At 38.5% G+C, this 19,428-nt stretch overlaps 5 protein-coding genes across 12 annotated transcripts; 2 read left to right on the forward strand and 3 right to left on the reverse strand.

Annotated features, from left to right (window-relative positions):
• Nucleotides 1-56: 56 nt before the first annotated feature.
• On the reverse strand, nt 57-991 carry LOC105275273 (protein Asterix). Its single transcript, XM_011331998.3, has 2 exons — nt 861-991; nt 57-577 (listed from the first exon to the last, which is right to left on the reverse strand). Exon 2 carries the CDS (start codon nt 566-568, stop codon nt 236-238), a length of 333 nt encoding a protein of 110 aa, XP_011330300.1. The 5' UTR covers nt 569-577; nt 861-991; the 3' UTR covers nt 57-235.
• A 203-nt stretch (nt 992-1,194) lies between these two features.
• Nucleotides 1,195-2,282, reverse strand: LOC105275276 (NADH dehydrogenase [ubiquinone] 1 alpha subcomplex assembly factor 3). Its single transcript, XM_011332002.2, has 3 exons — nt 2,142-2,282; nt 1,847-1,961; nt 1,195-1,763 (listed from the first exon to the last, which is right to left on the reverse strand). The coding sequence occupies exons 1-3, from the start codon at nt 2,192-2,194 to the stop codon at nt 1,377-1,379; spliced, it is 555 nt and encodes a 184-aa protein (XP_011330304.1). The 5' UTR covers nt 2,195-2,282; the 3' UTR covers nt 1,195-1,376.
• A 283-nt stretch (nt 2,283-2,565) lies between these two features.
• Nucleotides 2,566-5,682, forward strand: LOC105275275. Of its 6 annotated transcripts, none has more exons than XR_893215.2 (6): nt 2,566-2,702; nt 3,228-3,958; nt 4,048-4,170; nt 4,240-4,404; nt 4,498-4,801; nt 5,177-5,319. XR_893215.2 is itself a non-coding variant. In XM_011332000.2 (6 exons), exons 1-6 carry the CDS (start codon nt 2,663-2,665, stop codon nt 5,453-5,455), a joined length of 1,503 nt encoding a protein of 500 aa, XP_011330302.1. In that variant the 5' UTR covers nt 2,566-2,662; the 3' UTR covers nt 5,456-5,682. The 6 variants fall into 6 exon arrangements, 3 of the variants coding, with proteins under 3 accessions (XP_011330302.1, XP_026829693.1, XP_011330303.1); XR_002192997.2 differs by having other exon boundaries at nt 4,479-4,662; nt 5,177-5,315; XR_893216.2 differs by having other exon boundaries at nt 4,498-4,795; nt 5,177-5,308.
• A 21-nt stretch (nt 5,683-5,703) lies between these two features.
• On the reverse strand, nt 5,704-10,118 carry LOC105275274 (interferon-related developmental regulator 1). The gene is made up of 6 exons (XM_011331999.3): nt 9,843-10,118; nt 7,531-8,003; nt 7,189-7,442; nt 6,859-7,102; nt 6,494-6,709; nt 5,704-6,424 (listed from the first exon to the last, which is right to left on the reverse strand). Exons 1-6 carry the CDS (start codon nt 9,874-9,876, stop codon nt 6,338-6,340), a joined length of 1,308 nt encoding a protein of 435 aa, XP_011330301.1. The 5' UTR covers nt 9,877-10,118; the 3' UTR covers nt 5,704-6,337.
• A 391-nt stretch (nt 10,119-10,509) lies between these two features.
• Nucleotides 10,510-13,582, forward strand: LOC105275277 (DNA-binding protein Ets97D). Of its 3 annotated transcripts, none has more exons than XM_011332005.3 (7): nt 10,510-10,600; nt 10,809-10,944; nt 11,072-11,372; nt 11,459-11,609; nt 11,692-11,768; nt 11,889-12,123; nt 12,242-12,756. In XM_011332005.3, the coding sequence occupies exons 2-7, from the start codon at nt 10,907-10,909 to the stop codon at nt 12,754-12,756; spliced, it is 1,317 nt and encodes a 438-aa protein (XP_011330307.1). In that variant the 5' UTR covers nt 10,510-10,600; nt 10,809-10,906. The 3 variants fall into 3 exon arrangements, with proteins under 3 accessions (XP_011330307.1, XP_011330306.1, XP_011330308.1); XM_011332004.2 differs by having other exon boundaries at nt 10,593-10,733; nt 12,242-13,582; XM_011332006.2 differs by lacking the exon at nt 10,510-10,600 and having other exon boundaries at nt 10,607-10,958.
• The last annotated feature ends 5,846 nt before the right edge of the window (nt 13,583-19,428 follow it).

The raw sequence follows: 19,428 nt of genomic DNA on the forward strand, positions 1-19,428 counted from the left end.
TACTTAAGTATAAGAGCATAAAATGATCTTAAAAATTATCAATTCGACATTTCTGTATTAAGTAGTAATTGATTATTACAGTTAAACTTGTTATTATTCACATAAATTATTTTTATACAAAGTACATAACAATCATCCATCCCGATATATACTCCACGTGTCCAAACTCGCACTCACAAATCAAATATATATTAAATATAGTCATGCAATGAACAGAATTGTATTTACAAATGGTTCACTGCATGGCGCTTGCCCACGGTGGAGTCATGGGTTGTGGATTTTGCAGGTACGACATCACCACTGCTGATATCGACAGCATGAAGCAGCTGAGGATTTGCTTCGTGTCCTCGCTAACTCGCGAATTGGCGAAGCTGATGCAGGAACAGTAGAGTGCCACCCAGGCGCACCACTTTAGTCTCATCATCAGACCGCACATGCTGAAGATCATTCCTATAACGTTCATGTAATCCGGTGTCAGGTCGTCTTGCACCTGTGTCTGATTATTCGAACTCGATGGCTTGTAGCGAATTTCCTTATCGGGTCGTCTCGGATCCGTTGCGCTATTCATTTTTCAAGCCTATAACACAGAAAATGACGTTAAGTAAGCTTTACAATTTTTTTATTAGAAAAATTGCTAAAATATAAAACGTATTTTTTAAGACACTGTCGAAAATGTCTTCTTTTAAAAAAACCTTTATAATTCACGATTTTGTTTGCGAATCAGCATCTATTATTGCAATCATATAATTCATTACAGGTTATTCTATCATGATGAATTATTTTCGTGCACAACATCAATCTAGCGATACAAATTATTATTAACAAATAATCCCATTTTCAGAAGAACGGCATATGCTCACCTATGAATTAAAAAGATGGTACTGCAAAATAAAAAACATCAAACACCCTCACACAACTCGTGACAGATCGATCAGCAGTTTGAATAACTCGATGCGAGTAACTTCAACATGATATTTCACTTTTCTCGAATGAAATTTCGTCAAGGTCGCTGATTGGCTCATAGAAGATCTCTCATATGGATGGAGGTTTAAATTACGTCACTGACAAGTGCAGCGCCTTTTATATACCGCGCTATTTGAATATCTTAACCTCTCGACATATAGAAACAAATTTTGAACGTATCGGATATATTCGTGATACATCTATTTAATTTTAGATATGAAAGACAAGACGTAAACAGATCTCTAATATTTTATCATAATCTTACAGACGGTACATCACATATGGTATACATACACATACATACAGAAATTAAATTATTATGCAACATATTTCCTAGATTGATATATATATTGTATTCGCGTCTAATTAATTTACACCATCTATTTTTGTAACTTTTCGTTCATTATACCACATCATCTGGAATCTGTTATCTGTTCTCTAGACTCAGTTTTCGGTAACAATTTAACGAATTGTTCTGTTGGCGGTATCAATGCAGCGACAACGTCTCTACCGTCCTCGTTCATAAAATTGTAGGCGACGCATGCCTGACGCACGGAAAGTATCTCTGCAGTGATGTCGAGCTTCTTCACAAGTTCTTGAAGCTTTCTATAGTATGCAAAATGATATGCGTCTTCCAGTCCAAAAATCAAGACATCAGGCTTTGGCTCAAGAACGGTAAACAGTGACAATGCTTCCTCGTTTATATCCTTTCCAGAGTAAACGTTCCAACCGATAGCGTATCGTGGAAAGAGCACAGTCGGCCCTATTACTCGTGCACCGGTATTGAATACGAACCCATCCTTCAAAGCAAGAAAAACAATCATTTAAATGATTGTGGATTGGCAAGCATCTTCTCTGTGAGAATCACATGTATTACGCTTACCTTGTCATATTTAGATATCAAGAGTCGAGTGCCCATCTCTTTGCTGATAAATGTAATGGTAGTTTTCCCAGGACCTTCGTACGAATTTTTAAGTAGACGTGTAGTATGTAAATTCCTGCAAGTCACATATGAAGATAGCAGATTTTATGAATAAAACTTTATGGAAAAGTTCGTGAAAAATAACGTGCAACATTAGAGATATGTGCTTGTTATCATACATTGATCCTTTGTTTATAAATTATAATGAGAATCGGCGTTACTACCAGTTTCCACTAAAAGTTCGAGTTTCACGTACCTAAAATTTCGCAAGGGCTGTCTCAGTTGGCACAATTTGTAAGTAACATTCATTGTATTACGTTAGTAACGTAGCGGCAAACCGTTCGCAACACAGAGTATAATTCTGCAGTTGCAAGTACATTAAGGTTATGTGCATTTCGTGACGTGTTTCTCTCTGCTCCTTCTTTCTCCCTCTCACAGTGTTATGGCGTACGGATGTATTTTTCGAAATATGCTCTTGAAATCACTTTCCACGCTCGTCGAATGTGCCATCGTTAATTTTACAGTAATTCGATGAAATAAAATCGTCATCATGCTTTGAGATCGTGGTTTCTCGATGTCTTCAGTGAAATGACATGCGAACGAGAAACGCGGCAATTCAGGTACGATGGTTTAAATTTGCATCATGGCGATGTGCGGTTAACCACGGTGGGTGCCCCTTCCCGTTTTTTTGGTGTATTTTTAGCAATATCGCGTATAAATACTTCATCGCGGAGATACGTTATTTTAATGTACCGATGAGTACCGATCGCATCGAGAATGAGCAAGGGCTGCTGGAAATTCGACGAGGAGGACAAAGGTGAGCGGCGGGATGTCTTCGTCAGAATTTCCGCGAATTTGCAAACCTACGCTGTCGTGGATCGCGATCGTTCTCTCGCTTCGCGGTCTCCGAGAAAGCCGACACTTCTCGACGTCTCCACGCGAATTTACGTTTCGGATTTAATATCTTGATCGTGCGTTGACTCCTGTACGTTAATTAGACAGGTAGACGATCACGGCGATTTGCGCTGTCACGAGTGACGCATGACACCCGCGTGCGTAATGTAACTTTTATCTTCGATGTAACATCGCTCGGCGTGTAACGTTACATTGCGTAAAAAAATGCCGGTGCACGAAGTAACTCCCTCCTCGGGTTGATGCAGGAGCAGCGAGACACCCACGATTAATCTATAATCAGGATTGACATTAATATCGTCTAAAAATAATTCCAATTCAAGGTAAACATAAAAATAGGGCGTTGATACGATAGGAGGAATTATATGCGTAGCGTCGCCAGGTATATTTAATTTATATGCGAAATGAGAACTAAGCTTTATCTGTCAAGCCTTGTATATAGACCTGGAGGAGGAGGACACGGAGGAGGATAAGCAATGCAAGGTGTACAGCTCCTGGGATCAGACTCCCGATATACTATTGGAGGAGATATTTTCGTACTTGACTATTCGCGAGCGTTACTATGCGTCCCTGGTGTGCCGCTCGTGGTATCGTGCCTTCAAGCTGCAGAATGTATGGTCCACGTTTACCCTGGAAGACACTACCCTCACAAGGGGGAAGTTCAATTATTACAGCGGCTGGCAGTACGTTCTGGATCACATGAGGACTTCCACCTGCCTGAACAAGGTCGGCAGGAACTTTCGCTCGCTCATATTTGAGCCAATGCTGAATTTTTATAATCTCTACGAGTTCATGAACATGATATCGTGGTACGCCGAGCAACAAGGATTAGACAATACATCCGTGGCCGGCGTGGGTACCTACATTCGTAGGCTGAAATTCACCTTCCCCTGCAATATGGCAAACAGAAACGATCCTGATCGGATCAGATTGTTTGGCACGGGTGGGAAGTTACTCGAAGCGCTGAAGAGACTCATGAGAAACCTGCAGAATCTTAGGTACCTGGAACTGATAGATCTAATGCTCGATAGCAAGGAGGCGGTGTATTTGATGGACGACATTTGTACGAATTGTACTCAGACCTTGTCAAAATTGGTGCTGATAAATACCACCCGTTACAATTGCCCCTTGTTACACGTAGGAGTATTCGTTAATTTAAATGTGAGTACATGACGTACGTGATACACTCGTTATTTTGGAACTTTTTATTGCGTTATGATAAATATATGTGTGCATGATGTATCTTTCAGATCTTAGTAATTAGTCCGCAAAATTTACACGAGGATATAATAGAACTGATAGGCTACACGAAATTAAGGCACCTTCACATCTTACAAAATCGGTACAGTCCAAAGGACACAACCATCAGATTGGTAATAATTTTTCTATACAAAGTTGTCTATTGTATACGGGATATTGAGTATTGAAGTATTATGTTCCAGCCAAAGAGATCGTCTTGGGTAAAAATGAAGATGAATAATCCATACTTGAAAGTGCACTTTGAGATAGAGAGTCACAAGTCTACAGATATTCTCTTGCCTATCGACTTGTTGGAACATAGCGCCATTCCCTGTCATAGTATAGTACTAGATAATCCAAATACGCAGGTCAGCAGAGAGCATTAGAACGAATTGGTAGATATGAAAATGTAATGATAATTCGAAAACTTTAACGACAATAGTATCATCACGATCTCGCAGATTTCACCACCCACGATACTCACTCACGGGACGTTTTTCGACTCGACGATACGAGTGTACGCTTTCAAGGGATTAACGAGGTACTACCTGCATAGGAACTTTGCAAAGAGATTGGACGAGTCATTAGTACAATTCTGCCGAATGTGCCCGAATCTACATACACTGGTAGTCTTTTGTATTTGAATCGACATGTGATAGCTTTCCTAAAACTACTAGATTGGTTTTAACAACGCAACTTTATGATGTGCTGGCATGCGCTCGTATCTTTACACATTGCAAAAGACTTTCTTGCTATTGTGTGAGTGTAAGTTTCTCCGAACTATTCTAAGCTTACTCTTTCTGACGCTAAACGTGCTAAATATTTGGACCATTCTTAAATAAATCGTTTCCTGAGCTTTTCAATCTTCATTTGTCATGTTTTCCGAATTGCGAAAATTTTCTTTCTCCTTTACATGTATAGCTAATCGTATAATTACTATTACGAATACGATTCAAACCTCGAATGTATTATTAATTCTTCATTCGTGAGGTCTATCTTCAATTTCATACTTGATGGACATTATGAGGTAGCGGCTATCTAAATCGGCTTCTCGTATAATAGTAACAATTACTAATAAGATTTAACATCCCGTCGTCACATATATACTTACGGATACAGTAAACGATATTATTTTTGCAGATGATCCGAGATAAGATATCAACGGCTACTATTTTAGAGATTGTATCTACCGCGAAGCGTTTGTGTTGCTTGTACGTTCGGCGAAACGTAATTTTAAAGAGATGTGACAGAGTTTGGTCGACAATCCTCGATTGGTCGCCTGAGTACTACGAATGGATTAAGATAAATAGTCGTAGTTACGAGAAAACCGAGAAAGAGGTGTCGAGGATACTGGGTTACCGATGGCACATGTTGTCGGAGAAAGAGTTTAAAGAGCAGGTGATCAACATGCATATATAACTTATAAAAATGATTGTCTGCAAATATATACCGAAAAAGATTTAAATGTATTTAATTGAAAATTTATTTCACTTTACGATATCGTGATTGCTGTACAATGTTCTTTAATTAAAGCGACTGTGATCAACATTTCTAACCGTGAAAGATAGCAGGATATATTAAACATGTTGGACTGTTCTATAGAAAAAGTTGTATGATGTAACAGTAATAAAAAATAGGAAGAAACGTAATAATTGGATGCTTTCATATTTTATTCTTACAAGCTATAGTTTATTTTACGATCATCACAACTTACATGTAATTATGTACAATGCTAGTAAATATTTTCTAATTTTAACATGTGTATAATTATTGTTAAAGCGCGAAATAATTTTCTAAATAGCAGATGTTTTCACCTTAATATAATGAGAAACCAGATAAACGAGATAATAAAATTCCATCTACACAAGTTAAAACTTGAACTGAACTCGATTGTTAAAACGAAAACAAAATACAATATCCAAGAAGCAACAACGGTACAGTATTACTGTTAGAAATATCACACTAATCAATATTCGAATCGATAGCTGCTTATTGACACGCATGTTGAAATAATTACTATGCTAAATATAATCATTGTTATATTGTATTATAGCATCGTTGCATATATACATGCTTGGACTTGTATATACATTTGGATTTCATTAAATATTAAATAAATAAAGTAGAGATAAAAGTGACAGGGTAAATCACATTGATAGAATTTAAATTTGTTACCGAGAAATGATGTACTGTCCCTGTTCATGGAATATTTCTATAATTTTGACCATAACAGTAAATTGACAAAAAATCAAGTCATTGCATCACACTAAAAACAGAGAGTCAGCATAGGAGCAGAAGTGATTACGGTGCCATGGCTGCGGATCGTTTGTCGCGGTTCTTGTTGCGTTGAATGGTACGTGCTTTAAATGCGGCCGCGTTCATCAATGTCTATAAGTAAAACATTGTTAATCACGATCCCATCGCAATCCATTAAAGTAAACGTCTTTCAATACTTACTCTTTCTAATTTGCTTGTTTTCTGGACCGATGGTATAGGTAGAACTTTGTTGCCGAGGTGAAAGATCTCGCGCAAGAGTTGATTTTCAGCAAGATGAATGTTGATACCGGGACCTAATAATCGGCAGCAGGCGTTGTATTGAGTCCTCGCGCACCATCCTTCCAAGTACAAAACCTCTTGCCCAAATTTCACGTGCATTTCTGGAACAACATCTTCCTAAAAGCACAACAAGACGCGTGAGTAATATTATATTTTGGCACCGTGGTGTATTATATATACGAAATTCTTATATGTATATTCTTTTTTAAAGAAACAAAGAAACGCTCTCAAGAGTAAACAAGAGTGCGCAGTGTAGTTGGACTTACTTCGATATAACGTAGAATGTCTCTAAAATTAGCGCGCTGCTGCTTGCGGTCTTTCTTAGCTCGGTATTTGTTGGAATCCGTGGCGAGATCTCTGAGAATTTCGACGAGATCCAAGGCCCAATCTTGTTCGTAGTCACAAGAGAAATCACGGCCCAGCTCGAATATCACGGCCAATGCTTCGCCGGCTGATAAGCGTACATCAAGGTGCGGTGATTCCAGCAATTCGCGCAATCGATTGAGAGAGCTGTAGCAAACGATTATTATTGTTATCGCTATTTGATTATCGTTATTTGATTCAATCATTACGCTTTCGTGTGACTGAAGACTTACGGCATGTAACTGTTGGTTTTGTCACTCGCGAGCAAATTGTATATATCCGCAGACGTCATGACTGTCAAGAGCAGAGTCCACGATGAGATAGCAGCCACGTGCAACGCCGCTACATCTGTAGATATGTTTGCGATTGCACCGTTCCCTTTCAGGTAAGAGCCCGCGAAGATGGACGACAGTAACTGCGCAATTTCCATGGTGTCGGTCGCATCGTTGCCCGACAAGAATTGATTCATACCCAACGCCCAGCAACACTGGAATCATTTCGCCAAGGTAAAATTGCCTGGTCATTTAGAAGCAAACAGGGATATATTCTGCAATAGCAAAGTAATATCGCGTTACCTCGGCACGAGCATTGGCAGAAGCCGTATTATCGTTAGCGATGAAAAAAATGGTTGATTTCAGATCTCTGGAAATGGTCTCGGCGCTGTCGAACGCTCCCAACTGGACGCAGAGTAGAGTACTTAATCTGGCGGCTGTCGACTGCTCCTCTCCTCGTCCCTTCTTCAGACCACGCTCCACTGAATCCGTGATGGTCATTTTTCTATCTTCCACAAAATCTGGGATGTACTTGATAGCGAAAATCTTTTCCACGCCGTTGAAGCAAATAGTTCTGCCCTTCGCACTCTTTTGCGACAAGCCGTCGATCGCCTCCTTCAATTTTTCCTCGAACGCTTCCTGCTGCGCGATCTCGTCCACCTCGTTGTCGTTTGCATCCTCCAACATGCTACGATTGTCGGATTGACCGCTGGCATCACTGTACGCATCATTGTTGACTGAATCCTCGTCGGATGTAAACTCAGCTCTTTTTCCACCTGTCATCGAGACACGAAACACGAGATTTAAGTGTATGCGTTTACATAGTCACAATCATAACTGTCTAACAAAGCATACTGAGGTATTTATAACAAATATTCAAGTATAAGTTCCCATCTAATCCCTATTTTTAAACCACTTAAAGTTTTGAAGTAAAATATTAATTGTACCTAACAAAGTTAACATATGTTTAGTAAATTATCAGTAAGATGCCACATTGCCATATGGAGTTTCATATATGTTATAAATTTCACATATGTTTGTTAATAAGCTATTACTGACATTAACAATGATGAGTATAGTGTTAAGCTAATACTGACATTAATAATGATGAGTAATATTAACTTTAATATCCTTGAAAATCATTTACTATATAAAAGGAATAATTTAAAAAATAATGAAAACTTACTTTTATAATTAAAAATCAAATGCTGGATGTTTTAGGCCTTCTATCAGTCAGAACCTATATGTGAATCTGAACTGAAAGCTAATTCGCGCGAGTCACGAGAAAAATAATAACTCCTGTAAGTGAATGTTATGTTACGTAATATGAAATCAACACAGCTGTTATACCTGTTTTATTAGCAGACTTCTATACATGTTTCACATTAGATCATAAATACAAGCAATGCAAATAAGTTATATCACTTTTGCACAAAAAGAAATTTAAATGTTTGAAAAATTTGAATAAAAATTAAAATATATACAATACTAAACAGTAATGATAGAAGTATAATATATTTAACTGAGATTAAATTTTATGCAATAAATTTTTATGAGACATTTCTCATGTATAATGATAATTTACATTTGCAAAAAATATATTAATAAATAAAGATTATATAAAAATTAAAATCTTGTGCAAATTAAATAATATTTGGAGTCGATAAATTTGTAATGATTGAATCGTACAGTTTTTCAGCTACTACTTAAACTTTATCGACTAAAGATTATAATTATCGCGAGAATGAATGTCTGCGAGTCGGCAGAGCAACAAACAAAAAGACATACAAACGACTATTCATTATAATTAGTTAGCGAGTGATTAAAATTCGTAATTTAAGTTAAGCAGATCGTTAAATGGAGCAAACAATTATTATGAGAACTATCATTTCCATTTGTCTTTCTTATAATCATCTATATGATTACAGTATGTAGTCCGTGCTTTATCGCATTTCATGCTTTTTTTATAACCTATGTCGAAACATTGCTTGCTTTAACTGGAGACTTTCTGATATCTTCTTTTTAAACAATTTCCGACAGGTTTAATACATTTGATTATTTTAATAAATTTAATACATTAAGACATTTTATTCAGAGTATATCTTCAACGCATTATAATTTTATTAATTGTTTTGGGTACGACATGCTGTTTTGAAATAAAGTGATTAATTCGATTGAAATTTCTCGCTTTTGAACTCCATGTGGTAAAGGCATGAGAGTCACATGGAATCGTGTCGAATGGCACTGTATGTTTTCCCAGATTTCGGAAAATATCTTACAAGTGCTAAGAGATACATATAAAATAGCAGACGTCACTCGCCTCACAAGTGTCATAGAAAAAAAACCGCACGTTAATCAATATGAAACGATACAACGTAACGTGACGTAATCTGAGGAAATAAATAAGATTTCCACAAGATGAATCATTCGCATGAACCGATGGACGGACGGACGGGACACGAATCGATAATTTAATAGTGTCGTGCACTCGTCACGTGCTCATTTTCTACGCTGCGTCGTGGATTTTTCTCAACACGGGAGAATCAAGGAATGCGGGAATTGATTCGCAAAAAAACGCAACAATAATCTAAGATCAGGGAAAAAGCGTTACTTACCGTACTTTCCTCTTCTGCCCCTTTTGCCTGGCATCGTCCCTCAGCTTGTTTATTGCACAATTGGTACTAAGTAAAAGACTCGATCAAGAGGGTAAATGTCTTGAACTAGCGTTTTTCCTTCGTATACTGAATACACCACGTGAATTTTTCGTTGGGAGCCGACGAAAACTCATTAACATGTTGCGAAGCGTTCAGAACATACACGTCGAGACAGCCTACGATGGGCTTTCTCAAGTGCACTGGCTATCTCTATCCAGTCTATCCAGGCGGATCACGAGTGTACACGAAGTGTATGAAGTCGCCCGGAAATACCCGACACAATGCGCATGTGTCAATCGACTGCGACTCCGTTACGTCCCATCAGAAAATGTCGGCAGAATTGCGGGAGATTGAAGAGCACACAATTGTATCAGAAATTGGAATAATTTAAAAATACTTCCACGATATATATATATATATATATCTACCTTTCTCTCAAACCTGATTTTTGCATAATACTCTACGTTTTCTTTTACTTTTCGATTACAGAAATGAGTTTGAACAGCGTCGCGGATACTCTTGGTACTCTAGCTGACACTAGAGACCCTTTAATTAGGGTCACTATTTTCGATAAAATTTAGTTCCAAAAACATCCACTACGAGCCTCCACTATCGACTATTGAAAAATGAGGTAGTAGTATGACTCAATGATAAATCCGAACAAGCTTTCATTTTTGGGAATTTATATACACGTGTGCATATATATGAGAAGTGTATATGTAAGAGCGATATATATATTTTAATATCTACTTCATAATTATCGCGTTATTTCGTGTTCTCTTTTGAACAGGAATTATTTGCATTGAACACGGAATTGGATAAAGTTCCATCTAGTTGATCACGCTACATATGGTGATGACTAAGAAGGAAGAAAGTAACCACTTGTTTTTGCTGACATTACACTGATTTCTTGTAATTGTGTTGTAGAAAGAGTTCGAGGGATGTATCTCTGACGCGAACGGCTATTTTATTAGAAACTGCACACAAGTCTTGATTTAAATTGTAAGTTGTCTCTACTCAACGATATGGATCTAGAAAATCACCGGAAAAATTCGGAGAAGAGGTTAGCATACATGTGTATGTGTGTGCGCTTCCTTCATATTTATAAATATCTATATATAAAAGTATAATCTAATTTTTCATCAAGAAGGCTGAAAACTATGCATCATTTATCTTTTTTACTTTGCTAGCTTTGACACTGATGATGATTCCGATTATGCTATGATAAGACAAATAAAAATGGAGCCAGAAACGATGTTTTCATCTCCCGATGATGATATTATGGCACAACTGCAACAAGATAGCTCCGATTTGGAAGTCGAACCTAGTTTTACTTTAGAAGGCACTGCAAATGGTGAATACAACAACGATGGAATATTAATGCAGCACATGGACATCAGAGAACCCTTGTCAACGTTAAAGAGCCTTTTAGAAGAGAGGCTTACGATAGATTTAAAAAACTATTCGTTTTGGTTACAAAATGCTCAAATGGTACATGATAAAATATATCACATTTCTTTCTGAATTTTAATCTGAAGTTACTATATCATTTTGTTCTTGGTTGGTTGTTGCGATAGCTGGAGAGCCATAAAAATCTGGTTGATCAATGTGTCCAAGGAGAAGGACTGGTCCAAATTAATGTACAAATCAAACCAATGCAAAAACGTATTAATATAGCAGATGTTCTTAAACCAGCGGAAGATTATATCGAAGTTGTGGAAAATAATTGTAAGTATTAATACGCATATCTAGTTTCAATTATGAAATGTAGTTGTGATACGTATGTATACATGTTTCTGTTATATTTTAGCACCAGTGCCTGTTGTCCAAGAAAATAAAAGAAATGTCATAAAATGGACGGTAGATGCGCAATATAAGAAAGAACAGGTAATGAAAGATGCACTGCTCTAATCTGAATACTTTCATTCATCCTTATATAATAGTGTATGTACAAAATGAGACATGCTGCACATGTTTTATTAAAAAAATTTGTATTTTTTTCCAAAGGAACGTTTGAAAATACCGACTGATCCAAAAGATTGGTCGGAAACACATGTCAAACATTGGCTGCAATGGGCCGTTAGGCAATTTAGTTTGGTATCGTTGCGACTGGCAGATTGGAACATAACTGGAGCGCAACTGTGTAATCTTACTATGGACGAGTTTCATGCAAAAGTGCCTCTTGATCCAGGAGATGTGTTTTGGACACACTTTGAACTCCTTAGAAAATGCAAATTTGTCGGTACGTTGATAAAACTTAATAAAGGGATGCTGAATTTTTTTTACAGCCTAGATACTAAGATACTTAAATAATAATTCGAAATTTCTAATAGATTTCGCAAAAATGATTTCCCTTGCAGCTGTAGTGCAAAAAGATGCATCGGACTCACCTGGCGAAGAAACTGTAGAAAAGTCTAAAGGACGAAGCCAAAAAGCAGCAAAACCAAAGGCCATGCTGAATCAACAATCACGTGTATTTCACATGCCACTGGAGAATGTTGACCCGAGTTCGATTAGTTTAGCCACTTCCAGTCGATCCGTCAACAGCGGTCAGATACAACTGTGGCAATTCTTATTAGAATTGCTAACAGACAAAGAATATAAAGGTGCGATTCAGTGGATAGGAACTGAAGGAGAATTCAAGCTTAACCAGCCGGAAGCAGTGGCGCAATTGTGGGGGGCACGTAAGAACAAGCCGTCGATGAATTATGAAAAATTGAGTAGAGCGCTTCGATATTATTACGATGGTGACATGATTTCTAAAGTTCATGGTAAACGGTTTGTCTATAAATTCGTTTGCGACTTGAAACAGCTGTTGGGTTACTCAGCCGCAGAACTTAGTAAACTTGTCGAGGAAGGAAGAAGATATTTCTGATGAAATCAATCATTTCTAGTTGCTGCTGATAAAACATTTAGCATTATAGACACAAGGACAATATTTTATTTAATGTAAATGACTTATATATATGCTTTAAACGTGTATATATACAATGAACAATATTCTACATTACAGTACATAAAACGAAAGTTCTATCTGTAGAGAGTCTATTGAAAAACTCAAATATTATACGTTCTATGATTTATTTAGGTCTAAACAGTTTTTTGCATGTAGTTTTTAAACAAATTCATTGATTCTGCAAATAACGTTATATTGCAGCACAGAGAAGTGATACGATATAATTAATATTTCGATAAAAATAGGTTTTCGATATCAAGCGTTTATTTTATTAGATCTTTTAGCATAAGTATGTAAGGTACATCGTAAAAATGTTTCAAAACTTGAAATATTTATTGTACATCTGCACTACACTCTGATAATCTTTCACGTTTCTAGTTCTCTAATAAGAAAAAAAGAATTTTTTTATTATATATATATTACAAATGTATTTCATATATCGAAAGAGTGTAGTCACCAGCTTAGAAAAATATATTATTGTTTTTGGAAATCGCTATAACGTTGTAATAAATTTAAGAAGCTTGTGCATGGCGATATAGAAAATCGACTAACAGAAAACTCTTAAACGCACATGTATGCAACGTTGATATATTTTTATATATAATACAAAACCGAACGTTACGATACAAAATTCTATAAGGATTTATTGGATATATAAATATGTTATAGAGAGAGAGAGTACTCTTTGATAACATTAACGTTGTAATCTAAAATATTCGAATAAACGCAACGTATCTTTACAGAATTACAATATTACTTCAAAGCATCGCTAACAAAATTAAGTATTATTATTTAAGAGACACACACATACAACCAAGGTAGACAAGTTTTTTTACTTTACTGATATGTACATACATATTTCGCAAAACCAGCAAATCATACTCTGTATTCATATTCAAAACTCTTTGACAATATCTCTTCTAAACAGTAGAACTCGTCGTTTTTATTTCTGTTGCTAGGACTGACTTTTGACCGGCAAAAGGCAGCACTCATCGCCAATACCAGAGAATCTAGCCTGTGAGATATCGGACGCGACGTCACAAGTTAGGGTCTCAGGGAACCGGCGACGCGGCAGGCTTTACAATCAGCCCGCCCGCCATTGCCCTTTTTCTCTTTTTCACGCTCACCACCACACGCTCATTCTCTTCGTCTCACCCTCGTCATTCGTTCGTTCTGTCCTATCTGTCATGTAAGAGAATTTTATGCAAATCTATAGCTCTTCTGATTGTTTGCAGATTATCTTAAAATTGCAAACCTTGTGCGATAAATAAAAGTTTTATTCATGTGAATCTATTTGGATTTTACAGCGGAAGCTAGCTAGACTTACAAACTTGTCGCGCTGATAAATGACAAGATAAAAGAGCCAATTAAAGAAACGTGTGAATACTTTATCATGCTGATATGATTCTAACACATTCTAAAGGATATACATAGTTTGAAAAGAGTTTTTTGTTCTCAAATTATCTAAAAGACAAATCACTCTGAAATCTTACTTGTAGAATAAAAAATACATTATTTCATGATTACATTATTCAACATACACACTGCACGCGCACATACACACAACTTTTGCACACGCATACACACTTACGCATATACACTTGCACCAAAAGTGACACACAATACGCATTTATATACGCATCGCGAATAATACGCCAATTTATATATTCGCATAAAAGTAAGGTGCTTCTCTTCCGAGATGCTTCCATGCCATGGCGAGTTACGCGTTTCCTCGGCGCGGTGTCAACAACGTCGCGGCGCCGACGACCGGGAAAGTTAGCAAGTTGTACAGTGGACTTCGTATCTCGCGAATTTCTATTCCCTACTATACAACCTACTACCTCACCCAGACGCCGTCGCGGGTTTCTTCTCTCTCTCGTCTGTTGCTCCATCGGCGCACGCGTTTCTTCCCTTCTTTAATTTTTCTCATTCTTAATCACTCGATGCGCTTCGTTTCCCTACGTAACAATTAACTAGACAAATTTTGTGTTTACACTTAATTCAATTCGCAACGATCTATTTCTATCCATCGATAACACAACGTGTTGCATCGAATTAACGTCTTGACATTATCGGAATGCAATATTAATAGATATAATAGACTAAAGTATACATAAAAGTACAGTATATATAAAAGTAAAACTATAATATACAAAAGCTCTTTACAGTTTTTTGTTATATCTTAAAGTCTCAGATACATTTTTATAATAATTATAAGGATATCTTGTTACGGATTTGACAATGTTACGCATACGGGACGTTATTGACACGCGAGTGTCAACGATTTATCTCTGGGACAGTTCCCTTAATTAAATAATTTATACGTTAACGAATACTCGATCATGCCTTAATGTTGGGCAGATTCAGAATCTCTGTCTTTTTCACGTGCGAGAAAATTACTCGGCAACTAGTCTGCGTCGCTGATAACCGGAAGTGTTGCTAGCACTAGGAGGAAGAGAGGTGGTGATTGTGGTAGTGGTAATGGTAGTGGTGGTGACGGTAGTGACGGTGATGGTAGTAATGATGATGATAATGATGGAGAGGGAGAAGAGGAGGATCCGTCGAAAAGTTTTAACGCCGGCCTGACTACATGTACCGGTAGATAGGAGCTTGCGGTATGCATATAAAAAAGCCCACAAGTTCGGATCTACGGGTTAGTGTCATCAAGTATAGCCGATAACTATCGTCCCCCGGGTTTCTATCGATGTAGATGATCCAAGATTGCAAGAGGCCTGGCCCACGTAGTCATCTGGAGATTCCAGATTGTCGGCGGCAACACCTGTGAAGATGCAAATCGACGTTAATATTTATCTCAACATAGATAATGCTAATTAATTTTTACGTAATTATCGAAATATCATTTGTCAAGTTGGAACTTTCAAAGCAACAGAGTATAATTCGTGACTTTGATGTAGCATATGATCATCGTTGCATAACGATGCAATGCGTCCGAGAATAATAAAATGGAATAATGAAGAAGCTAACTGGATATTGAGAAAGAATCGCGTTAAGAATTTCTTTCTACGGTCCCGGTTCGGCGACGCCGTTGCTGGGCCGTTGCTGGGCCGTTGCTGGGCCGCCGCGGAGATCACAGAAGGGCGTGGAAGAAAAAGTCTGTGGGTCCTACGAGAAATAAGAAGCGACGGAAGAAGAAGAGAGAAGCGGGGAGAAGAGGAGCAAGAAGAATATAAGAGCGCGCGCGGAGAGTAGGTAGGTTCTCTCGAACGTTGTAAAAATCCCCTGCATCCTCGTTCGTAGACAGTTTAATGGCCTCTGCTGTTCTCTGCTGCTCCATGCCTAAGGGATGTAAGGCACCGTTTCCAAGAGGCCGATTATGCGAGAGTCCCCGCACTCGTACGAACCGATGGAGTCGCGCACGCCTGATTCCAACACAAAATTCCTGTCCATTCGTGTCATCCTTATTATATATAAGTATTTTAAGTTGTTATAAATATTATCTGTATATGTGTAAATATATATAGGTTGTACACATACATACTCATACACATGTTACATGTGTTTAATAATTTGGTAAGATGTTTTATGCTAACGATTTGGACAATAAATCGAAATTTGTAGGAATACGAAATAAGGAAATAATTTATAGAACGTTCCTAAATTTCGAAATTTTTCTTTAAAAAAAAACACGTACGGCAGAAGAACATTTTCTGAAATATTTATATATGCTTAGGCGGGCGACATTCTGGCAACGATAGCGAGGAGGCAGTCGGAATAACATTGTGGACGAGGCTTAAAATGTTCCAGGATCCGCAACGAAGAACCCCGACGTAAAACTAGTCGAGCAAGAATATGAAAAATAAATTATTATCTCGCAGCCCCGTTTGGATATACGTAGAAAGTGGAAAGTGGAGACTATTGTGACTTACTTCACTCATTTCTGCTCGATAAACCATCATTAGCTAATCGTTTGCGTGTTCTAATGACGACTTACGGCACACGCAAACGAGCGTTGCACTTGGAAATTATCCGTAACGGTGCAGGTAACGAGGTGCGAAGAAATTGGGTTCACACATCCCGATGAATTATTTAATACAGGCCGGTATTCCGTCATAAAATATCGTCGTATAACGCCGCGTAGCCCGGACTGGTCAGAGTTAAAAAATGTGAGGTTAACGGAGATGCATCTTGAGATGCGCGCGCGAGCGCGCTCGTTCGCGACGCAGGGCTCCTTTGAAGGGCGGTAGGACGGCGGGGGCGTGAAAGGGCGACGCGTAATCACAGGGGCGTTGAATTCAGGGGTATCGAAGAGAGAGAAAGAGATAAACAGACAGGAGGATGAGGGGAGGTAGGAATCGGGAAGAAGGGCGAGGGGATCGACAACGGGGAACCGGGGTCACCGCCATATTATATTTAGCGAGACACGACCGTGTGAATGAACTGCGTCTCAGGGGCGGGCCCACCGTGGGTTACTCTTACCCTCTGGGCCTCCTTCCTTGCGTGAATTACGAGCTCTAACAAAATTATCGTAGCTTAGCGGTAGCATCAGATCGCCGTTTTTTAACGGTGAAACAAGTTTAATTCGCGCGTCATATTCGATAGAAATCGTGGAAAATTCATGGGCGCAAAAATACTTCAAACAATGCTGGACGCCATCACGCGAAACGTGTCTCCTGAATGTATCGTAAAATAAAGGCAGTGATTTCATTTACATGAAACGAAACTGACAATGCGCGCAGCTATCGCGTTACATGTCGCGATGCACTTCACCGATTGAGAAAGAATTACCGCGTTTCCTGGAACGTTAGCACTGCTTTATTTATGCAAAGCCGTTAGTTCCAGGAAGCCACTGTGCATTGCAATTAATGTGAAGTTCATCGAACTCCGCTGATGAAAAAGAGATTAAAGCCAGCACAAGTGGCGCTACATTATACTCGTCCGGAATTTAAGTTATTTCGTTGAAATTGAATCATTTGTTTGTGATTTACGCGAGTGTACGAATCGACCTCTTCAGTTACTTCTCAAATTTCTATTTGTTGTGCATTATTTTCACAACGGCAAACCATGGACGATTTTAATAATGAGGGACATTCATCGCACGAGCCAGTACAAAAAGGTTACGCAACGTCGATTGCGCAATCAATTTTACAGATTCATGTGTATACTCTGGCCTAAAATATGTACATTCGCGCGCCAAGGCAAACAACGCCGTTTTTATCTTATCGTACGCGCGTTTTGCTATTATATGATGATTAAATTTTCAGCATCTTTGACGATCGTATTGGCAATCAATGGAAACGATAAATGTTGATACTATTCCCGTATAAATAAACGAAACAAAAATACGTGTTGCTCTTACATGTGATATGTTCAATACAGTCATCGTACGAAACTTTCAGTAAAGCTTTAAACAGATTCCAATGCGACAAATTGCTTTCTCGTCGAATTTGATATTATTAATATTGCTGACCGTAGACTTGCTTCGCGCGCAAATTCGTGTATTTTCTTCGTGAATGTCATCTGATTCTTTCTAAATCGTTAACGATGCAACGCCACGCTGCAGAGCGACAGATACAGGAACGTCGTCACGAAGAAGACGCATTTTTCTCGCAAGCCGCAAGAAACCGAGGAGCCGAAGAGAAAGAGGCGAAGAGTCGGAGAGATGTGCAACGGATGAAAGAACAGAAACGAAGAGAGCTAGAGAGAGAGAGAACGAAAGAAGAAGAAAGATAGGAACGAGAACCGCGAGCAGATAGAAGAAGCGTCCCCATAGCAACACGACGCGACCGAGCTCTCGCTACATTCGCTTGCACTCGCGCGTTTTCTATATGTGCGTGCAAACGCATCCAGTAAATCTACAGTGTACTATACAGATTTTTGCAATAAATTCATTTCCCGAAAGATTCTAGCAGAGACCGGTTCAATGCCGTTTTAACGCCGTTATTACGGTGCCATCTTCTCGCGCGCAAGCCTGAAGCAGTAAGGTTGCCAACTAGGAAACGATAATCGATTTAACTCCTTGAAAACGATTTCCCCATCCCCCTTTTCCTTAGGTAAAACAGGTGGAATTTCTGTACGTTTTACGTGGATAGATTCTTGTTGAAAAGAGAGAGAGAGAGAGATTATCATTATTAACAAGTCATGATCGAATATAACCTTCCATCGTTACTTCTATACAACAGATTAAACTTCGAGGACAAAGCGAACAGTGCGAATTTTTCAGACGTATAGACATGCATAGAGACGTTTAACGACAAAGTCATTGTCATTGATTGGTACAAATTACAAGTTACGAGTAAAACGCGTTCCAATGGAAATACTTTACAGTAATACATCTTATTTCTTAAGATGAAATTACGCCAAAAAGAGACAGGGTGCATAGATATTTCTTTTTTCAACCACTGCGTATATCTGAATATCCCTCCGGCTTGTGTCCGAACAGAACTGGTCAATCCTGTCTCGCGAGGCGCACCGGGGAGGACGAAGGACTTTCGTCCGGGAGGTATCGAGCCGCGCGCCGCGCGATGCAGTTGCACCTCGCAGCGCGGCGCGGCGACGCAACTGCGGGAGGAGGGGCGATATAGCGGCGGGCAACCGGCGCAACGTACGCAAGTGAGAGAGAGAGAAAAAAAA

This window comes from Ooceraea biroi, chromosome 11 (genome assembly GCF_003672135.1).
Source record: "Ooceraea biroi isolate clonal line C1 chromosome 11, Obir_v5.4, whole genome shotgun sequence".
Taxonomy (NCBI): domain Eukaryota; kingdom Metazoa; phylum Arthropoda; class Insecta; order Hymenoptera; family Formicidae; genus Ooceraea; species Ooceraea biroi.

What these genes read in the sequence shown, in the direction of transcription:
- LOC105275274 (XM_011331999.3), bottom strand. Translation starts at nt 9,876, where the DNA reads ATGCCAGGCAAAAGGGGCAGAAGAGGAAAGTACG. An exon ending in ACATTCTACGTTATATCGAA is followed by an intron (nt 6,710 to 6,858) that starts GTAAGTCCAACT and finishes TTGTGCTTTTAG; the next exon opens with GAAGATGTTGTTCCAGAAAT. An exon ending in AAACAAGCAAATTAGAAAGA is followed by an intron (nt 6,425 to 6,493) that starts GTAAGTATTGAA and finishes TTTTACTTATAG; the next exon opens with ACATTGATGAACGCGGCCGC.
- LOC105275275 (XM_011332000.2), top strand. Translation starts at nt 2,663, where the DNA reads ATGAGCAAGGGCTGCTGGAAATTCGACGAGGAGGACAAAG. An exon ending in ATTCGACGAGGAGGACAAAG is followed by an intron (nt 2,703 to 3,227) that starts GTGAGCGGCGGG and finishes TTATCTGTCAAG; the next exon opens with CCTTGTATATAGACCTGGAG. An exon ending in AGGACACAACCATCAGATTG is followed by an intron (nt 4,171 to 4,239) that starts GTAATAATTTTT and finishes ATTATGTTCCAG; the next exon opens with CCAAAGAGATCGTCTTGGGT.
- LOC105275273 (XM_011331998.3), bottom strand. Translation starts at nt 568, where the DNA reads ATGAATAGCGCAACGGATCCGAGACGACCCGATAAGGAAATTCGCTAC.
- LOC105275277 (XM_011332005.3), top strand. Translation starts at nt 10,907, where the DNA reads ATGGATCTAGAAAATCACCGGAAAAATTCGGAGAAGAG. An exon ending in GGTTACAAAATGCTCAAATG is followed by an intron (nt 11,373 to 11,458) that starts GTACATGATAAA and finishes TTGTTGCGATAG; the next exon opens with CTGGAGAGCCATAAAAATCT. An exon ending in TAGAAAATGCAAATTTGTCG is followed by an intron (nt 12,124 to 12,241) that starts GTACGTTGATAA and finishes TTTCCCTTGCAG; the next exon opens with CTGTAGTGCAAAAAGATGCA.
- LOC105275276 (XM_011332002.2), bottom strand. Translation starts at nt 2,194, where the DNA reads ATGAATGTTACTTACAAATTGTGCCAACTGAGACAGCCCTTGCGAAAT. An exon ending in CAGCCCTTGCGAAATTTTAG is followed by an intron (nt 1,962 to 2,141) that starts GTACGTGAAACT and finishes TGTGACTTGCAG; the next exon opens with GAATTTACATACTACACGTC. An exon ending in TGATATCTAAATATGACAAG is followed by an intron (nt 1,764 to 1,846) that starts GTAAGCGTAATA and finishes CTTGCTTTGAAG; the next exon opens with GATGGGTTCGTATTCAATAC.